The sequence below is a fragment of the Ahaetulla prasina genome, chromosome 2 (assembly GCF_028640845.1).
Source record: "Ahaetulla prasina isolate Xishuangbanna chromosome 2, ASM2864084v1, whole genome shotgun sequence".
In the NCBI taxonomy this organism is placed as follows: Eukaryota; Metazoa; Chordata; class Lepidosauria; order Squamata; family Colubridae; genus Ahaetulla; species Ahaetulla prasina.
Window position 1 is genome coordinate 181,195,956 of NC_080540.1, and position 21,781 is coordinate 181,217,736.

At 39.3% G+C, this 21,781-nt stretch overlaps 1 protein-coding gene across 1 annotated transcript in view; it reads right to left on the reverse strand.

The window, feature by feature from the left end:
* The window catches only part of LOC131192129 (A.superbus venom factor 1), an 81,865-nt gene that overhangs the window by 22,827 nt on the left and 37,257 nt on the right, over positions 1-21,781 (reverse strand). Inside the window, exons 19-30 of the mRNA XM_058170976.1 lie at positions 20,497-20,582; positions 20,248-20,387; positions 19,143-19,355; positions 15,340-15,403; positions 14,943-15,029; positions 13,204-13,407; positions 12,501-12,576; positions 11,159-11,321; positions 6,927-7,022; positions 5,926-6,076; positions 4,048-4,211; positions 2,705-2,863 (exon numbers count right to left, since the gene is read on the reverse strand). Coding sequence (XP_058026959.1) covers positions 2,705-2,863; positions 4,048-4,211; positions 5,926-6,076; positions 6,927-7,022; positions 11,159-11,321; positions 12,501-12,576; positions 13,204-13,407; positions 14,943-15,029; positions 15,340-15,403; positions 19,143-19,355; positions 20,248-20,387; positions 20,497-20,582 — 1,603 coding nt within the window. The remainder of the gene's footprint in view (positions 1-2,704; positions 2,864-4,047; positions 4,212-5,925; positions 6,077-6,926; positions 7,023-11,158; positions 11,322-12,500; positions 12,577-13,203; positions 13,408-14,942; positions 15,030-15,339; positions 15,404-19,142; positions 19,356-20,247; positions 20,388-20,496; positions 20,583-21,781) is intronic.

Consider the following 21,781-nt stretch of genomic DNA (forward strand, 5'->3'; position numbering starts at 1 on the left):
CGTAGATAACCCGGTCTTAAGCCATGGAGCGCTTTAAAGGTGGTAACCAACACCTTGAATTGCACCCGGAAGGCTACCGGCAGCCAGTGCAGGCCGCGCAGGATGGGTGTTATATGGGAGCAATGCAGTGCTCCCTCTATCATCCGCGTGGCCGCATTCTGGACTAGCTGGAGCCTCCTGATGCTCTTCAAGGGGAGCCCCATGTAGAGAGCATTGCAATCAGGGTTAGCATGACCATCAACTGCAGTTCCTTGGCTATTCTGATTTTATTGGATTGTATTTGTTGTAAAAGGGATGCATGCGGTGGCTTCGTGGGTAAGACACTGAGCTTGTCGATCGAAAGGTCGGCAGTTCAGCAGTTCGAATCCCTAGTGCCACGTAATGGGGTGAGCTCCCGTTACTTGTCCCAGCTTCTGCCAACCTAGCAGTTCGAAAGCACGTAAAAAATGCAAGCAGAAAAATAGGGACCACCTTTGGTGGGAAGGTAATAGCGTTCTGTGCGCCTTCGGCATTGAGTCATGCCAGCCACATGACCATGGAGACGTCTTTGGACAGCGCTGGCTCTTTGGCTTTGAAATGGAGATAAGCACCGCCCCCTAGTGTTGGGAACAACTAGCACGTATGTGCGAGGGGAACCTTTACCTTTGCCTATTTGTTGTAACCTGATATGAGCTAGAGGTGGAATAGATTTCAAAATATAAGAAAGACCCAATAAAATATTTCAATGAAGAAACAACAATATATTGGCAAGGTATCAACAAAATCAAATCATAAAAAAAACTCCTTTCCCTCCACTTTCTGAAGACACAATGAATGTAAAACTAACCAAATTATTGTGCACCAACCTTTGCAATTTCTATTTATGTGTACATTCATAGTAATATAATGTAGTAGAATAAATGAATTTAATTTTCCGCAATAGGAAGGTACAAATAAATATTATATATAAATCATGAACGGTGCCATTTGATAATTACATTATATTTGTATAGTAAACTTTCAATGGAGAAAAGATTAAAATTCCCTCTTCTCCCAACAAAGCGGAGGGTAAAGCTTCCAATAAAAGGGTATTGGTTATTTAGAAATAATGGTCTCTTAGAGGCCATTGGTGATAGCTGGAAGAAAAAGCAGAGCAGATCCAGCTGTAACTGAGAGAAGTGTGAATGTTTCTTAAATCAAGAATTCCTAATGAAGGGAAAAGACTTTAAGAGCCATCGATATAGAGAAGCTAATACAAGTAGTTCTTGATGTACAGCCACAGTTGGACCAGAATTTTGACCTTAAGTGATGCATTCATTAAGCGAGTCATCATGTGACTGGACCCAATATTATGACCCTTTTTACAATGGTTGTTAAGTAAATCACTGCAGCACTTAAGCGCATTTGGTTTCCTCAACTGACTTTGCTTGTCAGATAGAAGTAGTCCTTTGCTTATGACTGTTTATTTAGCAACCATTCAAAGTTATGGCACTGAAAAAGGTGACTTAGGACCGATCCTCGCAGTTAAAATGTTACAGTGTCACTAGAGTCATGTAATTGCCTTTTGCAACCTTCCCATGAGGCTTCAGACAAACAAAGGCAGCAGGGGAAGCTGGATTTGCTTAACAACTGCATAATTCACTTATTGACCATGGTTATTTGCTTCATGACTGTGGGGGGGAATCATAAAATTGGGCACGATTCATTTAACACCCACATCAGTTAATGACAGAAGTTCTGATATTAATATCTGTCTGACTGTGTGATGAACCATGATAATTCTTGACTTTACATTCACAGTCAGTCCAAAGAAAAATAATGTATAACTGGATATACAAACATGTTGGGTTGCTTTGTCATTATTATTGATTGCTCGCGCAATCAGCCAGATATTTAGACTGGATTTGGCATTTCTATCCACCTGGTGAGTCATTTCCAAGGACCAGGGATAGGCAGATTTTGTTCTTTGATGGTGTTAAAGGAATCGTCACAGGATATAAGATGTTCCGAGTAAAGCTGTCTTTTGCAATTGGTTGACAGTGATTAATCAATGTCGCAGGTAATTAAGTGGTGCTCCAGTTGTTGCGGGATTGCACCCAAGGCCCCTATTACTATTGGTATATTGGTAATAATTCCTGCCTACATGTGCTTTTCCCTCAGATGCTGTTTCACAAATATTTCTTTCTACTTGATTGTATCAGATCTACATATAAACATATTTAAACTCTATTAGTATCATACATCTACATTGGCTCTAAATTGCTTCTGCAACATCAGAAATAGCAAATAGCAATAGATCATTTTGATGACTTTATCTTCATGTACTAAGTGAAGGTGTTGCGAAGTGCTCTAAAAGTCCATCAGAGTCGTTAAAATCTTTTTCCTAGGAATAGTTCTTGGAAGTACAGGCACAAATTCGCAATATTGTCTTAAATACAGCCTTTTGCAGCTTTGTGTGAAGAAAGGGAAGTAATTTAAAACTACTTTGTATGTTGACAAAGAAGCTAGTTGTCTTAAGCCAGTCTCCCCTGATCTGATGCTTGAACATGGGCTAATCTCCAACCACAATTCCAATAGGGAGAACTGATTTAGGTTTTCTTTTTTGTTTCACTAAATTCTGTATAGTTTTCCCCAGTTCTTGAACAAAGATGCATTTCAACTTGAAGCTCCAAAATAATTATTTCCAATGAAAGGAGTAATAAATACACTTGCTGAAATACTGTACCTCTGTTGTCTGGGCTCGGAGACTATTGACAGAATCAATTCTGTAGTTTATAGGTACTTCTCGTTCTGGCAGCTTAATAACAATATCTAAGTTTAAGTCCTTATGAGTAGGCGTCTGAATCTGATATTCAGCAAGAGCTTGAAACACCATAACTGTTGCCTGGAACGGGAGAAGGAAAAAATATGATTTTTTGTGTCTCACAAAGGAATTGAAAATTCAGTGATGCATTTTACCAGAGAAATAAATGTTTAACACATAGGGAAGAGCATGGTGATGGAGCTTGTTGCAATAAATACCCAAACTTCCGTCGTGAGCTCAAAACATATTTATTCATTAAAGCGGGACTGGCATAATTAGTGATGTATTTTAATTGGGGTTTTAATATTTTTTAACTTTTTAATTTAAATTTTAATAATCGGCCTTTAAAATTTGCTCTTTTTAATTGTTGTTTTAAACTGTATATATCTTTGTTTTTACTTTGGCTGTACACCGCCCTGAGTCCTTCGGGAGAAGGGCGGTATAAAAATTTAATAAAATAAAATAAAAATAAATAAATAAACTATCTTTCTAATTTTTACAATTGTCTGTTGGATCAATTGATCATAAATGAGAACATGGGCTACAAATGGAACGAGTAAACAAACAGAGGAGGGTTGACTTACCATTTATGCACATACATACATATTTAAAGAGCCTTTTATCTGTAGAACTAAATGATCTAGGACAAATAGGAAGTCTATGGATGAGATTTCCCTTGGTTCCCTTAATTTCAGCATGGATGAATGACATAAACCCTAGATAATCTTCAGGTAAAAATTCCTTTCAAAAGCTATTCTTTGTCCTGCACATCAAAAGATTCTTGCACTTGTCTGCTAACCAATTAGAGATAAACAATTCTCTATCCACCATATAAGCATACACCCTGATCTTTTCTCAGTACAAAACATTTTCTCCTTTGGATATTTTGTGCTAAAAAAGCTTACAGATGGCTGAAGTGAAACCTGTGGTTTCTTTCAGTCTACCAGAGTTAGTCAAGCCCTATAGCAGCTATTCGATGCCTTGTTCTAACAACTGAGTAATATACAAAGTACAATTTTTTAAAAAACCACTCCTTATTCGTCTTTTCTTTTTCTTTTTTTGGGGTCTCTCTCTGTAAAGCTTACATTCACTGTTTCTTCTCTGTGACAACACTTCAAATATTAAAAGACTGCTGTAGTGTCTTGACTTTGTCTTCTCTTCCTTAGGCAAAATATGCAAAAATTCAGACTATTGTTTTGTTTTAAGCAGCCTAGTTTAGAATAGATCTCAGATGATTATAATCTGACAATAAAGCAAAGGCTCACTTGGGTTTGTCCATATGTTCCCCCATAATATTTCTGATCTGTCAGCCATCTGACTATGGGACCGGTCTCCTCAAATTTCTTCATTTTCAGCAGGGCCAACAAGGCATAGGAAGTGCCTTCAATGTTGTGGGTGCGAGCATTATATTCTTCCCAACGATTCCTTCCTAAAAAACATCACAGAAACAGAATTAAGCCAAACAGATTAAAAATATTGGTTACTTACCTTGAAGGTGACTTCGCATCAATCCATCTTGTGCAGAAATTGTGCCCATTCCTGGATTGGGAGGCCTTGCTAATGGTCACTCCTGCCTGGATCACTTCCCAGCTGGACTACCTCAATGTGCTCTATCTTTGAAGGTCACCCAGTAGTTACAACTGCTCCAGAATTCAGTGGTGTTGCAATTTCAAGTGTCCCTTGCTTTGCCCGTATCATACTGTTTGCCCTGTGAATTGCACTGTGTCCATTTCCTTTCTGTATGCAATACAAGGTGATGGTTATCACCTTTAAAACATACATGGCACACAGCCAAGTTATTTGGAGGACTGCCTCTCCCTGAGAGTATCTGCCATTCCACCAGATTGGATAGGGTTGCCCTGCTCCATCTCCCTTCCCTTAAATATCGCCATCTAGCAGGACCTAGAAAGAGTATCTTTTCCATAGCAGTGCCTGCCCTGCAGAATGCTCATCCCGTGGCATCTGGCAGGCCCCCATCCTTCTAGCCTTTCGGAAAGCTGAAAAGGCTTGGCTTTCGTCCCAGGCACTGCAGGAGGACCCAAGGGATTCTACTTCTTAGTGGACCAGAGAATGTTGATTCTTGCTGTTGTTTTGGGTTTTATTACTGTGGTGAACTGCCCAGAGTTCTATTTCATTGAAGGATGGCCATATAAATATTATAAACAAACAAACAAAACAAAGCATGTCTCAAATGTCACCTGCATCTGTATAATCACCCTGTCTCCCTTCTCCCACTTCAGCTCTTTAAATCCATTTAGGCACTCGATGCATCTCGTGAAATGAGCTGTAGCTCATGAAAGTTTGTGCCTTTTAAACTAACACAGCTTTCCTCCTACAGTAAATAATTTGGAAATTAAAACAGTATACATTTTGGAAATTAAAACAGTATACATGTCCTTCCGGTTAAAGACTACTTCAGCTTTAATTGCAATAATACTAGAGCAACTAATAGATTTAAACTTAATGTCAACCGCTTTAATCTAGATTGCAGAAAATATGACTTCTGTAACAGAATCATCAGTGCTTGGAACACTTTACCTGACTCTGTGGTCTCTTCCCATAATCCTAAAAGCTTTATCCAAAAACTTTCTATTATTGACCTCACCCCATTCCTAAGAGGACCATAAGGGGCGTGCATAAGCGCACAAACGTGCCTACCGTTCCTGTCCTATTGTTTTTCTTTTCTTCTTTCTATATATATGCTTATACCTCCTTATATTTACCCATATATGTTTATATACTATATAATCTTTTGTATGATTCCTACATATATTGTTGTGACAAATAAATAAATAAATTAAAAAAAAACATTTTCTGAAGCTGAACTAACCTCTGAGTAGAAACACTTAGAAACAGTCCTATAGTTTTTTTGGTAAAATAAAGAATGCCACAATTTTCTTCAGCATTCTGCTGGGATGAACAACTGGCAGCCTATGGGAAAAAGAGCTTTACATCTATTTTAATTCATATTTTTTTTCTACTTGACCAGGCAGCTAAAAGCAAACCGATGCCTTTTGCTCTTGATTTTATTTTTAGTCACTGCAATTTCTAAAAATCTATTCATTGTGTTTCGTGTTCCAAGCTAATCTTTCAAAACCCGACCACACCTGGTTTCTTCTATTTAAAACAAACCCATATATTACCTTTTGATGCTTCCATGAGTACCCTCTCATTATTGAGTCTGTCTGCAGCAGCCAAAGCATAGGCTGTGAGGGCCGTAGTGTAAGGCCTTTGCAGGTTGTCATACTTTCTGAGTAAATAATCTGCAGCCTTGTTGATGCTGCTGTCTAGAATCTAGAAGTGAGGGCAGAGGAAAGAGAAGAGATCCATTAGGAATGTTTGGAGGACAATTTTAGGCATCTCTATTGAACCTCATTTCCCTGAGGTATGATTGGTCCCCTCTCAGTTGCTTTTCTGAAAGGCTCCACAAATCATGGTTTTGTCAGTGAGCCTGAGGACCACAAATGGAGATGGAGCCAATCAAGTCGTTGATCTGATTGTTTTGCTGCTGCCATGGGGGTGGTGGGGGTAAGGGTTATGTTGTAAGCTGCCCAGAGTCATCTATTTGTGGTGTTCAATAAATAATAAATATGTGCTGCCTTCTTCCTCCTTGTATGTTTTACATGCTAATAATGCACGTTTAGTCATAATATGTGTAATTTTAAGGTTATTACGCAGGAAGAGATGTTGAGGATATATTCATTAGGAACGTCTTAAATGGGGGTTCCACTAGAGAATGTCTGTAAAACCTGCAATACTATGTGATCCACTTGGAGAACCCTTTCTGCACAGATGTTTCTTTGAGGAACGCTGGTGATAAAAATTACGCTGCAGCAGTGAAAAGGTTCTTTGATATTTACAGATCATTAACTGATCTAATTACCTTGCTGGCTTGAAAGTATATGTGTATTTTTTAAAAAGTATCTTAATTGAACTGATTATTTATTTTGGTTTCATTTGATTTGAAATGAATAAAGTATAAACTACAGCAATGCTGGTTAGGCTACTTTGAGATCCTGAAGGCTTCTAATACTGAACCTGGGGTCAAGAAGGTGGGAAAATGGAATACTATGATAAAAAAATCCCTAGAGATGTGCTCATATTTTGGCCCCCTCATACCACTTCCCATTACAGCATCACATACATTGATATGTTCATTGCAGATTGATCTGGATTCCAATAATGAAACTAGAACAAATGATGTTAAAGATACTTCTGGTTCAGCACCTTTTGTTCCTCCCTAGAAGAAAGCAGTGGGGGGGGGGAGACAAAAAAAAAGGATAAAGGTTAATGGTAATAAATAATGCTAATAAATAAACACTTCTCTGTAATTATTCATAGGGGGTACATGGGGGAGCAGCAAAGATTTAAAGGGTGTTTTGTTTTGTTTTGTATCTCTTGGCTGCCATCTACATTTCACCATTCAATTTGCAGTGTTGTTGAAGAGTTGGAATTTGAGAAAACATTCAATTTTGCATATCCATATGGGAACTACAGTATAAACAACCCTAATATTTTGTGAGGAGAGAAAGAACAAATGGCAACAAACCCTGTGAAAGGAATTTTCTGCCAGACTGCCTACAGAAGAACAAGTAATTAGTCCTTTTAATGAAACTTTCACTTATTTGCTTTAAGCCAGGCATGGCCTAGGCAATTTCAAGACTTTATACTCTGAAGCTGATCAGTTGATGCTACTTCAGAAAGACAAATAATTCTATATATGCCAGAATATGCCAGCTACTTTGCCTAAAGAGGACTGGAAGGCAGGCGAAGAGTGAAATGGGACAACTTGCCGCAGCTAGCTCCCCACAGCCAGCTTGCCACTGCCAATTCCCCTTTGCCAATATGCTGCCACCAAGTTGCCGCAGGACAACTCCATATGGTCAACTCACCACAGGGAGAACTCTCGCCACAAGCAAGCAGAGGGAGAGCCAGGCAGGAGGGGGAGGGGGAGGGGGAGGCAAGCAAGCAGGTGGGCAGAACACAGAACTTTATTCCCTCATTAAGTCAAATCTTACCAAGGCTACCCTTTTTGACCTTCATCCTGCTTCTACTGGTGACATTCCAGGCCTGTTTTAAAAATTTTTTTTATACATACTTCACCGATTGTTGCATATTATCCGAAAAGCTGCACACTTTTTTTGGTTTTGCTTATTATTTACTGCTATAAAAAGATTTCATTATAGAGAAGTAATAATAATATATCCTGACTTCGCAAAAAAACACCCTACTTGGAACTGCCTACATATTCAGATGCTACCTTAATAGCTCTTAGGGCCTTGGTTAAGACTTGAACTGTGCCCCAGACTGTGAATCTAAGTGAAGATTAAACCAATAATAACAACAACAACAACAACAACAACAATAACAACAACAACCAGAATAATTTCTATAAGACCCTTGAAAGTGGACCTGGTGCTACTACAAGTGAAAAACCTAACAAAGAAAATACCCTGAAATTTTGGGAAAGCAAGAAGCACAATGGGAATGCACAGTGGATCAAGCAGGTTGAAAGCACTGTAAAAGTGACTAGAATGGAAGATGTACACACAATAAAAGAAATGGTGCAAAAACAAGCAAAGAAGGTCAAGAACTGGGGTGCCCCTGGTTTAGACGAGCTCCATGGATTCTGGTTGAAATAACTAAGAAACAATCCAAATGAATCAGGATTTGGAAACACCAGAAAATGAAAAATGGCTAACAACTGGAAGAACTTTTTTGATTCAGAAAGATGTAGAAAGGTTAAAAAACCTGAAAATTACAGGTTTTTACAGAAAATTACAGAAAAATCACTTGCCTGCCAACAACATACAACTTACAAATTACTTACAGGCATTATTGCAAACCTAATTTATGGATATCTAGAAAACAATGATTTGGTACCTGTAGAACAGAAAGGGTGCTGCAAAAATTCAAAAGGAACCAAAGACCAACTGTTGATTGATAGCTGGTTTTGAAGAATTTAAAGAAAAAACAAACAAATTTGTTCATGGTCTGGATTGATTATAAGTAAGCATTTGATTCTTTTCCATACAGCTGGATTGAGAAATGCTGAGATGTTTTTGGAATTAGCAGCAACACCCAGAAATTAGATAGATTAGATAGATTAACAGAGTTGGAAGGGACCTTGTAGGCCATCTAGTCCAACCCACCGCCCAAGAAGGAGACCCTACACCATTTCTGACAGATGGCAGTCCAGTCTCTTCTTGAAGGGCTCCAATGATGAAGCTCCCACAACTGCTGAAGGCAAGCTATTCCATTGGTTGATTGCTCTCACTCTCAGAAAATTTCTTCTTGTTTCCAGGTTGAATCTCTCCTTGTTCAGTTTCCATCCATTATTCTTTGTCTGGCCTTCAGGTGCTTTGGAATTTGAAATTCCTGAAGACTTCCATGAAGCTATAACAAGCTAAGACGGCCTGTGGACAAGAACTTGGTGAAGTTGAAATCAAACAAGGAATCTTCCAAGGTGACTCATTGTCACCTCTGTTATTTATACTTTCGATGGCACCACTAACAAGCTTTTGAACAAACCAAACTGTGGCTATGAATTGGCAAAAAAAGGGTTGAAAATTTCCCATTTGCTGTACATGGATGATTTAAAACTGTTTGAAAAAACTAAATCTGAATTGAGCTCACTGCTGAAAAGCACTGAGGAGTTTAGCAGAGACATTGAGATGCAATTTGGCATTGACAAATATGCAACAATTGCTGTTAAGGCAGGAAAAATTGTTGAAGATGATGGATTTGAACTTGATAACAAAGAGTTGATAAAAGCAATAACACCAGAAGAAGGGTACAAGTAATTAGGAGTTTTTGAAGCCTCTGGCCTGTTGCACAACCAAGTCAAGGAAGCTACTTCAACAAAACGTATAAACCGAGTCTAGAAATTTTTGAAACCAAAGCTAAGCAGAGGAAATATCATTAAGATAATTAACACCTGGGCTGTGCCTGTAATATGATACACAGCTGGAATAATTGATTGGACTCAACTAGAATTTGATAACTTAGATTGAAAGACAAGAAAACTAATGACAATGTACCATGTTCTTCACCCAAAAAGTGGTATTGATCAATTGTACTTTCCAAGATGTCAGGGTGGCAGAGGATTCTTACAGGTGAAACAAACTATGGAAGAGAAAAAACATGATTTAAATGACTCCATAAAAAAAGCAAAAGTGCCTCTACTGAAGGAGGTGAACAAGGGAAACTTCTTGCAAACAACAAGATTGAAAGCAGAATATCAAAAGGAAACAATTGAGCATTGAGTTTCTAACTGGAAAAAGCAGCCTATACAAAGTCAATATCTGAAGAACATTGAAGGAAAGGTAGATACAAAGCTAACATGGAGCTGGTTGAGATCAGGGGTGCTGAAGAAAGAAACTGAAGGCTACATTTCGTCTGGCCACGAACAAGCCCTGCAGACCAATTCCATGAAAGCAAAAATTCAACGTGTCAGTAACAACAGCAAATGTTGCTTATGCAATGAGAAAGATGAAACGGTGGATCATCTTCTCAGTGACCGGAGCAAAATCTCACAAACTGATTATCTACAACATCATGATCAAATTGCCAAAATCATACATTGGAAGCTTTGCCAGATGTTGGGTTCAAATGCAGCAAAAATTAGTAGGCACACCAACTTGACAAAGTCCTTGAAAATGAACAGGTCAAGATCTTGTGGAACTTTCAAATCCAAACAGACACACACCTGGCCTACAACCTCCCTGACATCACTATTGTGGAAAAGAAAAAAGTCATTGATATTGCAATACCAGGTGATGCATGAATTGAAGAAAAACCAGCTAGAAAAAATAATGAAAAAGCTCAATTTGCAAATTGCAGTTGAGTGATTGTGGAGGAAGAAATCAATGGTTGTACCAATGGTAATAGGAGCCCTTAGAACAATACCCAAAGGGTTGCCTAGATCCATGGAAATTTTGAATTTATCAGAAGTAAATATTCTGACTACAAAAAAACACCTTACTCAGAACTGCCTATATACTCAGATGTTACCTTAACAGCTCTTAGGTTCTTGGTTAGGACTTGAACTGTTAAGTTTTTACCAGTCCCAAACTGTGAACTGAATTCAAGATTAAATCTATAATAATAATAATAATAAAAATAATAATACCCAGTTTGAATATCTGACTGATTGTGCAACAAACAATATTAATAAAATGATGGTATATATCCGCATGTCCTCCTGCCTGAATTCCTTTACAACTGGCCAATATCATTAGAGAAAAAGCTAGTAATGAATCCCTTGCACAGTACAATCTTTTCTTTAATACCTGGGTTTGGGTTTTTTGTTAAGAACTTGAAAACCTCTGGATTTATTTAAATCATACAGGGAGGGAGGGAGGGAGGAGACCATACCAGCATTTCTCCATGGATTACAGGGGCATTTTCTTTGAACACTCCATCTGGTTGTTGCCTGTTCAGAATCAGCCACTTCACACCTCCACAAATGATTTCATGGCTAATGTCTTTTGCAACTTTGGTAGCCATGGCAAAGACTTTTACAACATATGCTGTTAGCCTGTAAAGAAGATAATGTATTAACTAACCATTTCAATGAAGTTCTTAATACAAATAGTTGCTTGCTTGGTTTTGTAAGCCAAATATGACTAGATTGCTGCTAGCTAGGAGGAAGAGGGGAAGAGTGGTTTGTCACCACACCACTATATTATGATACAACAACTGTAGAGGCTGTCCAAGCATTGATGGGAAACAATCAAGATTAAAATGAGTTGTCCTCATCTCTCATCTGTCCTTCAACCTAGGAAGGAAAAAGAGCTCAACTAATCCAGGTTCAACCCAGGACTCAAGGAAGTATCAGGAGAAATAATGCATCAAATCAGTTTAAGAAGAATTATAATGTTGTTATATCACAACAGTACATAGGAACTAGAGCTTTGGAAGAAATCCAGGGTAAGAGTTAAGAGAAGGATAATTCCTTAATTCAGTTCTTGTAGCTATCAAAGATGAATTCTAAACATTTGAATTCTATATGTGTTAGTAATAGTCAGTGGAACTGAGTACTTTCAGAGGACATTGAAGTAGGATAACAATCTATTCAGAGAGCCACTTTGCAGTAGTGGTGAAGGTCCTGGCCTAGAGAGCAGGAGATTGTACATTCTAGACCTCCCTTAGGCATGAAAGCCAGCTGGGTGACTCTGGGCCTCTGTCAGCCCAATTCACCTCACAGGGCTACTGTTGTGAGGAAAATAGAAGGCAAGAATATTAAGTATGTTCATCACATTGAACTAACCAAAGAGAAAAAAAATCTAGTAATAATAACAGCAACAACTCAATCCTATGGAATCAGTGTTTCAAGTCTTCTGCTAGCTTGAAGCAGGACATTCTGATTCTTATTTTAGTGGGGGGGGAAAAACAATAGAACTGGTTGATACTAAATGCTAGACATGAGAAGACAAGAGAGAGACATATTATATGGGTAAGCCATTATCAGAAAAAAGTCTTTTGTCTGAAAGCTGAAAGGATTTTAAACGAAGCATGGGCTAGAAAAGAGCTACTAACTGTGAAGAAGGAAAAGGTAGGTAGAAAGGAATGAAGAAAGCAAAAAAACAAAATACAAAGACAGAGAATCAGATGCTGAAGCAGAAGTTAGAAAATGAAAATGTATGAACATTTATAGAGGAAGTTAGAGGAAAGCCTTTCCATGATCTGAAAGTAATGGCTATATTTTTGTCCATACCAAGTACTAGATGCACGGTTTGTAAATGCTGCATAGGAATGGTCTGCTTTCTTGTACACCATCTGCTGGGCATAACCTAAAAAGGGACAAGATAGAAAGAGCTGTGAAATTTAACTCCAGCCATACAAAATCACACTCACATCCAGACTGGCATCCAAAACAGTTTTCCACTCATTTATTTGCTGTGTGTCTCATTGGAGTTGCTTTTCCTTTGCACAATTGTTTCGATTTGTGTTCTGGCTTCAGTGTAAAACCATACCACTCTGCCATTGAGACTCTGAAAGCAAGTAACCTTAACAACAACAACAACAACAACAGGAGCTGAAGACTGCTGTCCTATATGCCTGAAAACCAGAATTTGATAGCAGAACAATACTTCCAAATCCACCACAAGAGATAAAAATATATTTCCTTTTATAGAATATTATGATAATTCCATGAGTCCATATTTAAATACTTTTCAGTATTTAAATACTTTTCATATTTAAATACTATGACCACTCCAGATTAAAGAACTGATAATCCTTAGCTAAACTAGCAGAAATCTATTTTGTGAAAGAAAAAGAATAACGAGTCCCACCATATATTTAAGAACATTTGGCTTCTTGACTTCTGTGAGTCTTATATTTGTTTATTTTAGGGATTAATGAATCTCACATTTCTATTTACTGAGCAAAACATATCTGGAGACAATTTGCCTTACCAGTCATGATCTGTTTGATAGCTCCAGTCCTGCGATCCACACCAAGAGTCTCCCACTGCCCTGTTGTGTCCAGGTAGTAGGTGGCAATAACTGATGGAGTCAAGGTGATCATATTTTGCTCCCCACAGCCAGAAGGAGTGATAATGAGATGATTGAGTTTACTTCCTTCAATTGAGTTTTCAATCATCTGAGCCACACGGTCACCTGAATGTGAAAAAATTGCCAGGCATGTTAGAAACTGGGTAGTTTATGATCTTTCTTTAAGCTTCAATATCTTTATTGATTAGTCTAATCTTGCTTCCAACTCCACTACCCTTCCTTTAGATCATTGAACATGGAGTAATTAGGTTCCAGGACTAATTAGAAGGTTTATTGACTAACTTATTTATTTCAATTTCAAGATTGCCAGACTCCTTAGCAATTCTGGGTGTCTTACAGTTAAAAAGAAGAAACAATATATATAGAAAAGGATATAGCTGACCAAAAAATTGTCAGGCTTGTCCTAGAGAAAGACCCTCAACTCCATTTGCAGTGAAAGTATACTTTTACTAAAGCCAACTGGTTACAGTCGGGGTGGGACTTACTTACCTCTGCTATTGGTTCGCTCGCGTGTGCATTCCCTTCACTCGCACACGCACCTCATCTGCACATGCACAGAAGCTTCTGTGCATGCGCAGATCGTATTTGATGATGTACGGGTGGGTGGGCAGAGCCTCCCGCCACCACTGCTACTGGTTTGCCCAAACTGGGGTGAACTGGTAGCAACCCACCACTGGTTACAGTGTAGGAAAAGCCAGATCTGAGAATTCACACATGAAGCCATTTCTTTTCCCCTCTCCAAGGCCATTCCCCACCCCCACCCCCACCCGGTCATCTTAGTAGGGTCCAGCAAAGTTTTGATAACAGGTCTGAGGTTTGGCGCCTCTTTGATAGGCATTCACATTCTGTTCCCATGCCTGTGTCCTTGAATCATTCAACAGGTGTCTCTGGTTGGCACTTCTGGCTCCTGTCATAGCCCTCCCTGCATTCGCCTTTCCCTCCCACCATACTTTAGGGTAGGCTGCCATCAAAATGAAGTAGGGTTGAAGCAATGTGATGGCAGATCTGACACTAACTCAATACCAGTAAAAAATCAGATATTTACAGGGACTCCACAAGGAAAACCACCAATTTTTAAATGACTTTTTGAATGTCATTAGAGGATCTGAGGGAGAATGGCATTCCAGAAGGCAGGCACTGAGCAGAGAAGGAAGGCTTCCTAGATCCCATAAGATTACACTGTTTAAACATCAGGACCTGGAACACACCCACTTTGATTTCACCAGATAGGCAAGAGTAATAAGGTTAAATGTTGGAAGTGGGACAGATCGATTGTATCTGTGAATCCAATAAGGAAGGCTCTGATCTATGCTCCATCTGTTTGGCGCTTACAAAAAAAATGATGCGGAAGGGGAAATTGGCCGTGGCCATGTTTGATCACCACTCAGGTATATGTTCATGACCAGATTCAAAAATTTTGTGAATTTTTTGGTCAGAACCCAATTTGGTCGTGATCAGAAGCGTTTGTGACCAGAGGTTCTACTGGTGAACAGTACAGGAACAGAAAAATAGGGAGATATTGTTCTATCAAGGAGTCCATCTACAGCACCAGTAGATTGTAGCAAAATTGGGCTGGTGATTATTTCATCTTCTATATTTAACAGATGTAGGAGCCTGGGTTTCAAATAACTAATTCTTACCTTGAACACTAATCTTGGTTTCAATTTCTGTTTCAGGCACCTTGTCATCTAATTTATTGGCTTTGACCAATTGTTCCTGTGTTCCACCTGAAAAATGAAAATGCAGAAAATTACAGGGGAAAAAATACAAGTTATTTCCACATTAGGTTCCTCTTCTGCATTGTTTCTAATAATCAATTGTAAATGGCATTCAACACAATTACCTTAATAGGCACTTAATAGGAAGGAACATAACTTTTGAAAAGTAAAATAACTTTTATTTTAAACTGTTGTGGTAAAAAGATCCTCTCCTTTCCCTGGAAACAATAACAGCATGTGGGTGAAAGGATTTTGCCATCTGCAGGTCTTAGTAAAAGGTATAATGGGAATTAATGAGTAAGAATTAAGAGTTACTCACCGACTCCTTTTGTGCTTGGGTCCAGTTCAATAACAGTCACAATATCTTTCTGTGTCCCTTCAGGCTGTTACAGAAAAAGATACCAGAACAATCTCTTATGGGAGCCTCATTGCAAATAAAAATATCACGCATGACAGCAACAAGGACTTCATAAGAGCAATTACAAAATACAAAGACTCCCCTGTAGCATCTCTTAGAAATGTAGTAAAATATTCAGTAATAGGATTAGTGCTTGGATGCACAATAGGAAAAGGCTTAGGTCAGCCTCATATCTTCTCAAGAGCCAACTCAGCATGGTCCTCTATTAAGGATTAATTTCTATTTATCCACCAGTCTACCATAGGCTGTTAATGGATCCTTGCCCCCTTCTGTAGCTGAATATCCTGGAAGCCCTGAGCTTCCTTATCTCAGATTAAGGGCGAATGGACAAGAATGTCTCTGGTCACTTAAGAGGTTCTTACTTATTGTCACTGTACTGCCTCCTGGGCTTTCTTCCTCCCCAATAACAGCTGCTGCATGTTTATGTATGTAGCCTGCCTCTGAAAGAGTGATATTCCACATACCTGATGAAGTTTAGATGATAAAAGTATTGCCAGTCTTTAAAATGTTGCAATGCTGATGTGACTTTTGCTGCACAAGAGTAACACTCCTCGTCCTCTAGAAACAGTTTAACAATAAAGTCAGCCTGGTGCTATTTGGGCTTAGCCTAACTTGGGTGACTTTCCGATAAGTTAGACTTGAGTATGGTGATTGTGAATTCTGGGATCTGTTTTGGGATCTATTGTCACAGCACATGCTTTGGTAAGAGTCCCAAAGGGCCTTCCCCCTACATACATATGCCCAGAAATATCTAAATAACAGGAAGCATCATCCAAAAGGATTTTTCTCCAAAAGTCACTGAAATTCATGGGGGTTCTGATTTTCTCCTATTTTTCTTTAAAATTTATGTTATTATTATTACTATTTTTATACGAAATACAATCCTATGCCACTCCATTCATCAATCTATTCTACTGTGCAACTTTAAATACTGTTTGCATTCTGAGTATTAGTGCTGTTATCCTACAGTAATATTCTTGGGGTCAAACATTCATGCTATTGCTTTATTTATCTAATAAAAATCAGTGCTAACTGATTGGGCATTTTAATGTTTAACTTCTTTTAGATTGCTGGACTTCATACCAAAGAATGTATTCACATGTGATTATATAATCTAAATATGCAGTAGTGGTGAAATCTGAACCAGTTTGGTACCGGTTCGCTGGCCACGCATGTGTGCTGCGCACCAAATGCATGCTGCATGCACATACGCAGTATGCATCAAAAGGAGGCTTGGGAAGGTAAGTTGAACAGCAAGGGGGAGGATCAGCTGTGCCACATGATTTAGCTTCTCTAGAAAGCAGGATTTCTGCTTTCTAGCAAAGCTAAACCCGGCAGTACAGCTAATCGTCGGAAATACCAGTTCAGTGGAACCTGTAGCTTTTTTTAACTAACGGTTCGTCCGAATCAGTAGCTTTTTTTTAAACTACCAGTTTGCCTGAACCGGTAGCTTTTTACTACCAGTTCACCCGAACCAGTAGTTTTCATCACTATTGGTTTGCCCGAACCAGAGCGAACCAGTAGCATATCACCCCTGATATACAACCCTACCTCTATTCATCTATTTATTCAGTCTTTCCCAACTCTTGTGGCCCGCCAGTGGATCTGACAGCAGATTCGAACAGTGAGGAGGTTGGGGAGGAACATGGGCCAGTTCTGGAGTCTGGGGAAGGCTCTGATGAGGGCTCTGCATCAGAGGTAAAAAGGGGGCCAGACCCGTATGCCAATTACCTGCTGCCTTTGGAGTCAGACATCAGTGATGCAGACGAACAGCTGGAGCCTGTTTCCAGTGTGTGCATATGCAGAGTTGCCAGACAAAGGAAACGGATAAAGAACAAGGGTCGACTTGGGAGTAAGGCCACAGGTGGACAATGACTGGCCCCTCCCAGAGAGAATAAAAGAGGAGCAAAAGGGGAGGGGAGTTTGCAGAAGACAATTAATTCATTACTGCATTCTAGCAAAGTATTGCAGCATCTGAAAGATATCGGCCTGGCCACTCTCCAAGCCTGATAAAGGTCAGTAATTGTGAACTATCTTGAAAGACTGTGGGAGTCTTTGGGAGAGGAAAGACTTTGGTGGAAAAGAATTAACTGTAAATTAAATAAAAGGGATTTATCAGGATGAGGACTCGGCTTCATGCTGTTGGGGAAGCCTAGGTCAGAATACCAACTTGATACTTTCCAGATGGAGTTGTCTATTCTCTAATCACAGTCAACTGGGGTTTAGAACAGGGGTGTCAAACTCAAGGCCTGGGGGCCAGATCCAGTGCTTAGATCCGGTGCTTAGATCTGGCCCATTGAGCCACCCTGGAAATAGCAAAGGACCAGCCCGTGGTGCCTCTGCCAGTGAAAACGGAGCTCGGGAGGGCCACAGGAGGGTTGCAGGTGTCCGTTGCAGCTGGAAATAGAGTACAGGAGGGCCATACATGGTCCTCCTGAGCTCCGTTTGCACTGGCAGATGGTTGCAGGAGTTACTGTTGTAACTTCAAACAGTCACCAAATGAACTGTTCTAAGTTGAGGACTACCCATACCAAAAACTAGCAGATTGCAACTTGGAATACTAATGGCAGCTAGCCTTGTATTGCATTTTTATTACACTCAGTCTTCAGTATGAATTATTTTTGAAGGGAATCATCAGCACTCACTTCCTAGTGGTTGCCAATTATTTTCACATCTGTTTGTAACCATTGTTCTCCAATCTTCTGCTCCCAAACTTCATTTTGAAAAGCACCCAGCCAGCACATTGTTGTTAATCTTGTTCTCATTAGCTGAGACCTATCCATTCAGCCCCAGCTTGAGTTGTTGTGCATAGATGAGTTTGAATGGCTTCTATGGTTTTGAAATGGCTGGTTCAGGGGTGAAATGCTCCCAGTTCGGACCGGATTGGCTGATCCGGTAGTGATGGGGGTGGGTGGCTCAGTGAACCCGTAGCGAAAATCCCTTTCCCCCCCTCGTCCATGCCCACCCAATCGCCCAGTCACCCACTTGTTGCTCCTTTTAAAAAATGCTTTTAAAACGTAAAAAAAGAGGCTCTGACAATCACAGCTGAGCCGCACGATCATCAGAGCCTTTTTTTTTTACTTTTAAAAAACCTATTTTTTAACTACTTTTAAAACTACTTTTAAAACCTATTCAGCCAAGTAGGTTGTAAAAAAACGCTTTTAAAAGGTAAAAAAAGGCTCTGACGATCACAGCTGAGCTGCCTCCCACCCATCCACCAAATCACACCATTGAAATGTAAAGGGTAATTGTTTCATGTGGCAGGGATGTTTTTTATTGCAGCTGGAGGAGGGATTGGGGGGTGGGAGAGAAAGACTGGACTAAAAGAATTCTGGCTGCAACACTGGGCATATTTGCTTTGCATGAAAGAACTCCCCAAGCAGGGAGCTTTGCCTCCATTCTGCCATTTTCAAACCAACCAAATTTTGCTATGGGAAGATTCTAGGAGTTTTTAAAAGACAGTCAGAACAACTATACCATCCAAGATAGATAACAAACTAAACCATTTTAGCCACCATGGTAGATATGCCATTTTGTGTTGTTACAAGATATGTTTTGAGACCAAAAAGTCTTTCTGTTGCAATGGGAGAAGATAAAGGGTGCATTCATTAATAAAATTATGGTAAATAGTCTTTATCTGCAGCAATCTCTGGTTATCGTCTCTCTTTTCCAAGAGCCATAATGTAACCCCACTTGTTACTTACTACAACTTTCAGTTTCTTCCTCACACCATCTGATACCAATATTCCCCGGACACTTGCTTTGACCTCGATATCATGCAATCCTTGCTGTAATGGGACGATCACAAATGGTACTGCCCTGGAAGACAGGGCTTTAATCGGGACCTGCTCTCGGTATCTTTGTGTTTCTGTGGAAGCACTGCAGAAGGCTGGGTTGTGTAACAGTTCCACTCGCACCTGGTGGAGATGAAGAAAAGCAGATGAGCCACAAGGCAGCTTTGGCCATAAGAATCATTTAAAATCCAGCTTTCCCACAGATGACACAAACACATTCCCCACTAAATCTGTTCCTTCACTAGCAAGTCATTGTGATACATGGAAGGAAAGACACATAGAGCACACATATACATATCATATCATATCATGCAATTTATCCTTCCCTTCCCTTCTTCATAGACTGGTAGAAAATAGGACTATGTGGATAATTCAGTATGTATGCAAATAAGGCCACCCAAATACCTGAGCCCCATAAGTGCACTTCTCAATAGAAAACACAAATGAAGCAGAGATGATGATCTAAACCAGTGTTTCTTAAAATGTGATCTGAGGAAGGGTCCTCTAAAAACCCTCACAGGGGCTCACAATATCAGAATTATTTGCCAGACAGTAAAGGTATTTGCACACATTTAAAATAATGTTACTCTTCTCATTATTATGCTATATTTTGCCATGAAAAAATATTCTATTGGTTAACATGTGATGAATTTAATATTATTGCTTTTATATTATTCAGTAAATAAATATTCTACAAATGCATCAATTTCAATTTTTAATATGGTAAAGATTGATAAATATAGCCCATAAAAATAAAAGCTCTTTGGGGGCCCTCCATAATGTTCAAAAGTGGGAAGTGGTCCTGACAACAAAAATTCTAAGCAACTCTGATCCAAAGAGCCTTAGCCAAATGTGCCCACCATGGCCTCCATCACTGGCACTTTTTTATTGATCAGAAAATGCTGTGGCTTATGGAAATAAATAAAGTTTGCCTGTCAAAGAATTGATAGCAACACAAGTCATGCACATTTCCTAATTTCTAAACCCACACTCTTGTCACAGTCCCAAAACTTACATAAATATCCTCATCAGCGTAGTTGTACAGAACAGCTCGAATCTCCACCTGCTCATTCCTCACTACTGAATACGGTACTCGAAGATCAATGAAGAAGTCTTTCATAACTGTTACTTCATAAGGTTCAGCCACACAGATCCCTGCAAGTAAGGCCAATGGCAAATTCCCCCCCAAAACGTTAATTCTATTTCAATTCTTAGGTGCTTTTCATATCTCCCAACTTTCACTCCATCATTCAAAATTCTTTACCTTTGGTGGGTGAAATGCTCACAGCCAGCACCTCCCAAGTTGTGATGGAATCCCTCAGATAAAAAGTCAGTGTCTTGCTTGAAATCCTAGTGACAAAATGAAATGTGTTATGTCAGTTGCTCTCAGCCTGTGGTCCGCAGACTTTGAGGGGGGGTGCATGTCATCACAGGAGGTCTACAAAGGGTTGAAGAAATGTTATAATTTAAATATTGAGTTACATCTTGAGGGTCTGTGGATGTGGCCACAAAAGGTATTTAAAGGGGACCACAGTGAACAAAAGGCTGAGAACCACTACGTTGCATCATTACTATATAGAGCTATTACAGTGTGCACTTGGAAGCTCATGTCAGGTAGACAGCTACCAATTATACAGTGTCCTTCCTTCCAAAAAGGATCTGAGAATCAATGGGAAATACAAACAAATTCCAAATGGAAGTTGTTGTCAGCTATTTCCCGCATTAAATTTAAGTTTGCAACAGTGGGGTTTCAAAATAAAAACTCATTTTGAAAGCAATCAACAGTAATATGGGAAACAGATATGACAATGCAATTTGATTGCTGCTGGATAAATAATCACCAACTACCTATTCCTAACTTTGAAATCAACTTCAAGGTGACTCACTGTCACATTTCCTTTATCTGCATTTCCGTCAAGGTTCTACTGATAGCTTCCAAGGTTGCCCTGTGATGGGAGACGATGCACAACAAACTCGTCTAGTCCAAGTGGCAAGAGCTGAAAAGCAGCTTTCTCCACAACTACTATCTCTTGGTCCTTCTACTATGCTCCATATAATAGAACCTAAGAGGAAAGGTGCATTATCGTTGCTAATGGGGTCTTTCGGTGTGAGAAGAGAAAACAGCATATGGCAAGGTACATCTCTATTTCACTGAAACTATCCCCCCCCCCCAGGTCCTTTGATCTTGGCTGATAACTCTGGATCAACTTGGCTAAGATTAATTTATCAGAATTCATGGCTTTTCACAGGATGATGTGAGTTTAAGCAGAGTGTATCAAGCCTTAAACAATCAATTATGCAGAAAGACAATTACATTTCTCAGCCCTCCTTAAAGATAGTTTTGTTAAAGTAGACAGTTTTTCTTTTTTAAACCAGCAAGATATTAAAACTAAATATTCTAAATAAACTAAATATAAAAAAATTTAAATGTTAATGATGTAAAAAAGATGTGGAGACACTGGAAAGAGTACAGAGAAGAGCAAAAAAGATGATTAGGGGACTGGAGGCTAAAACATATGAAGAACGGTTGCAGATACTGGGCATGACTA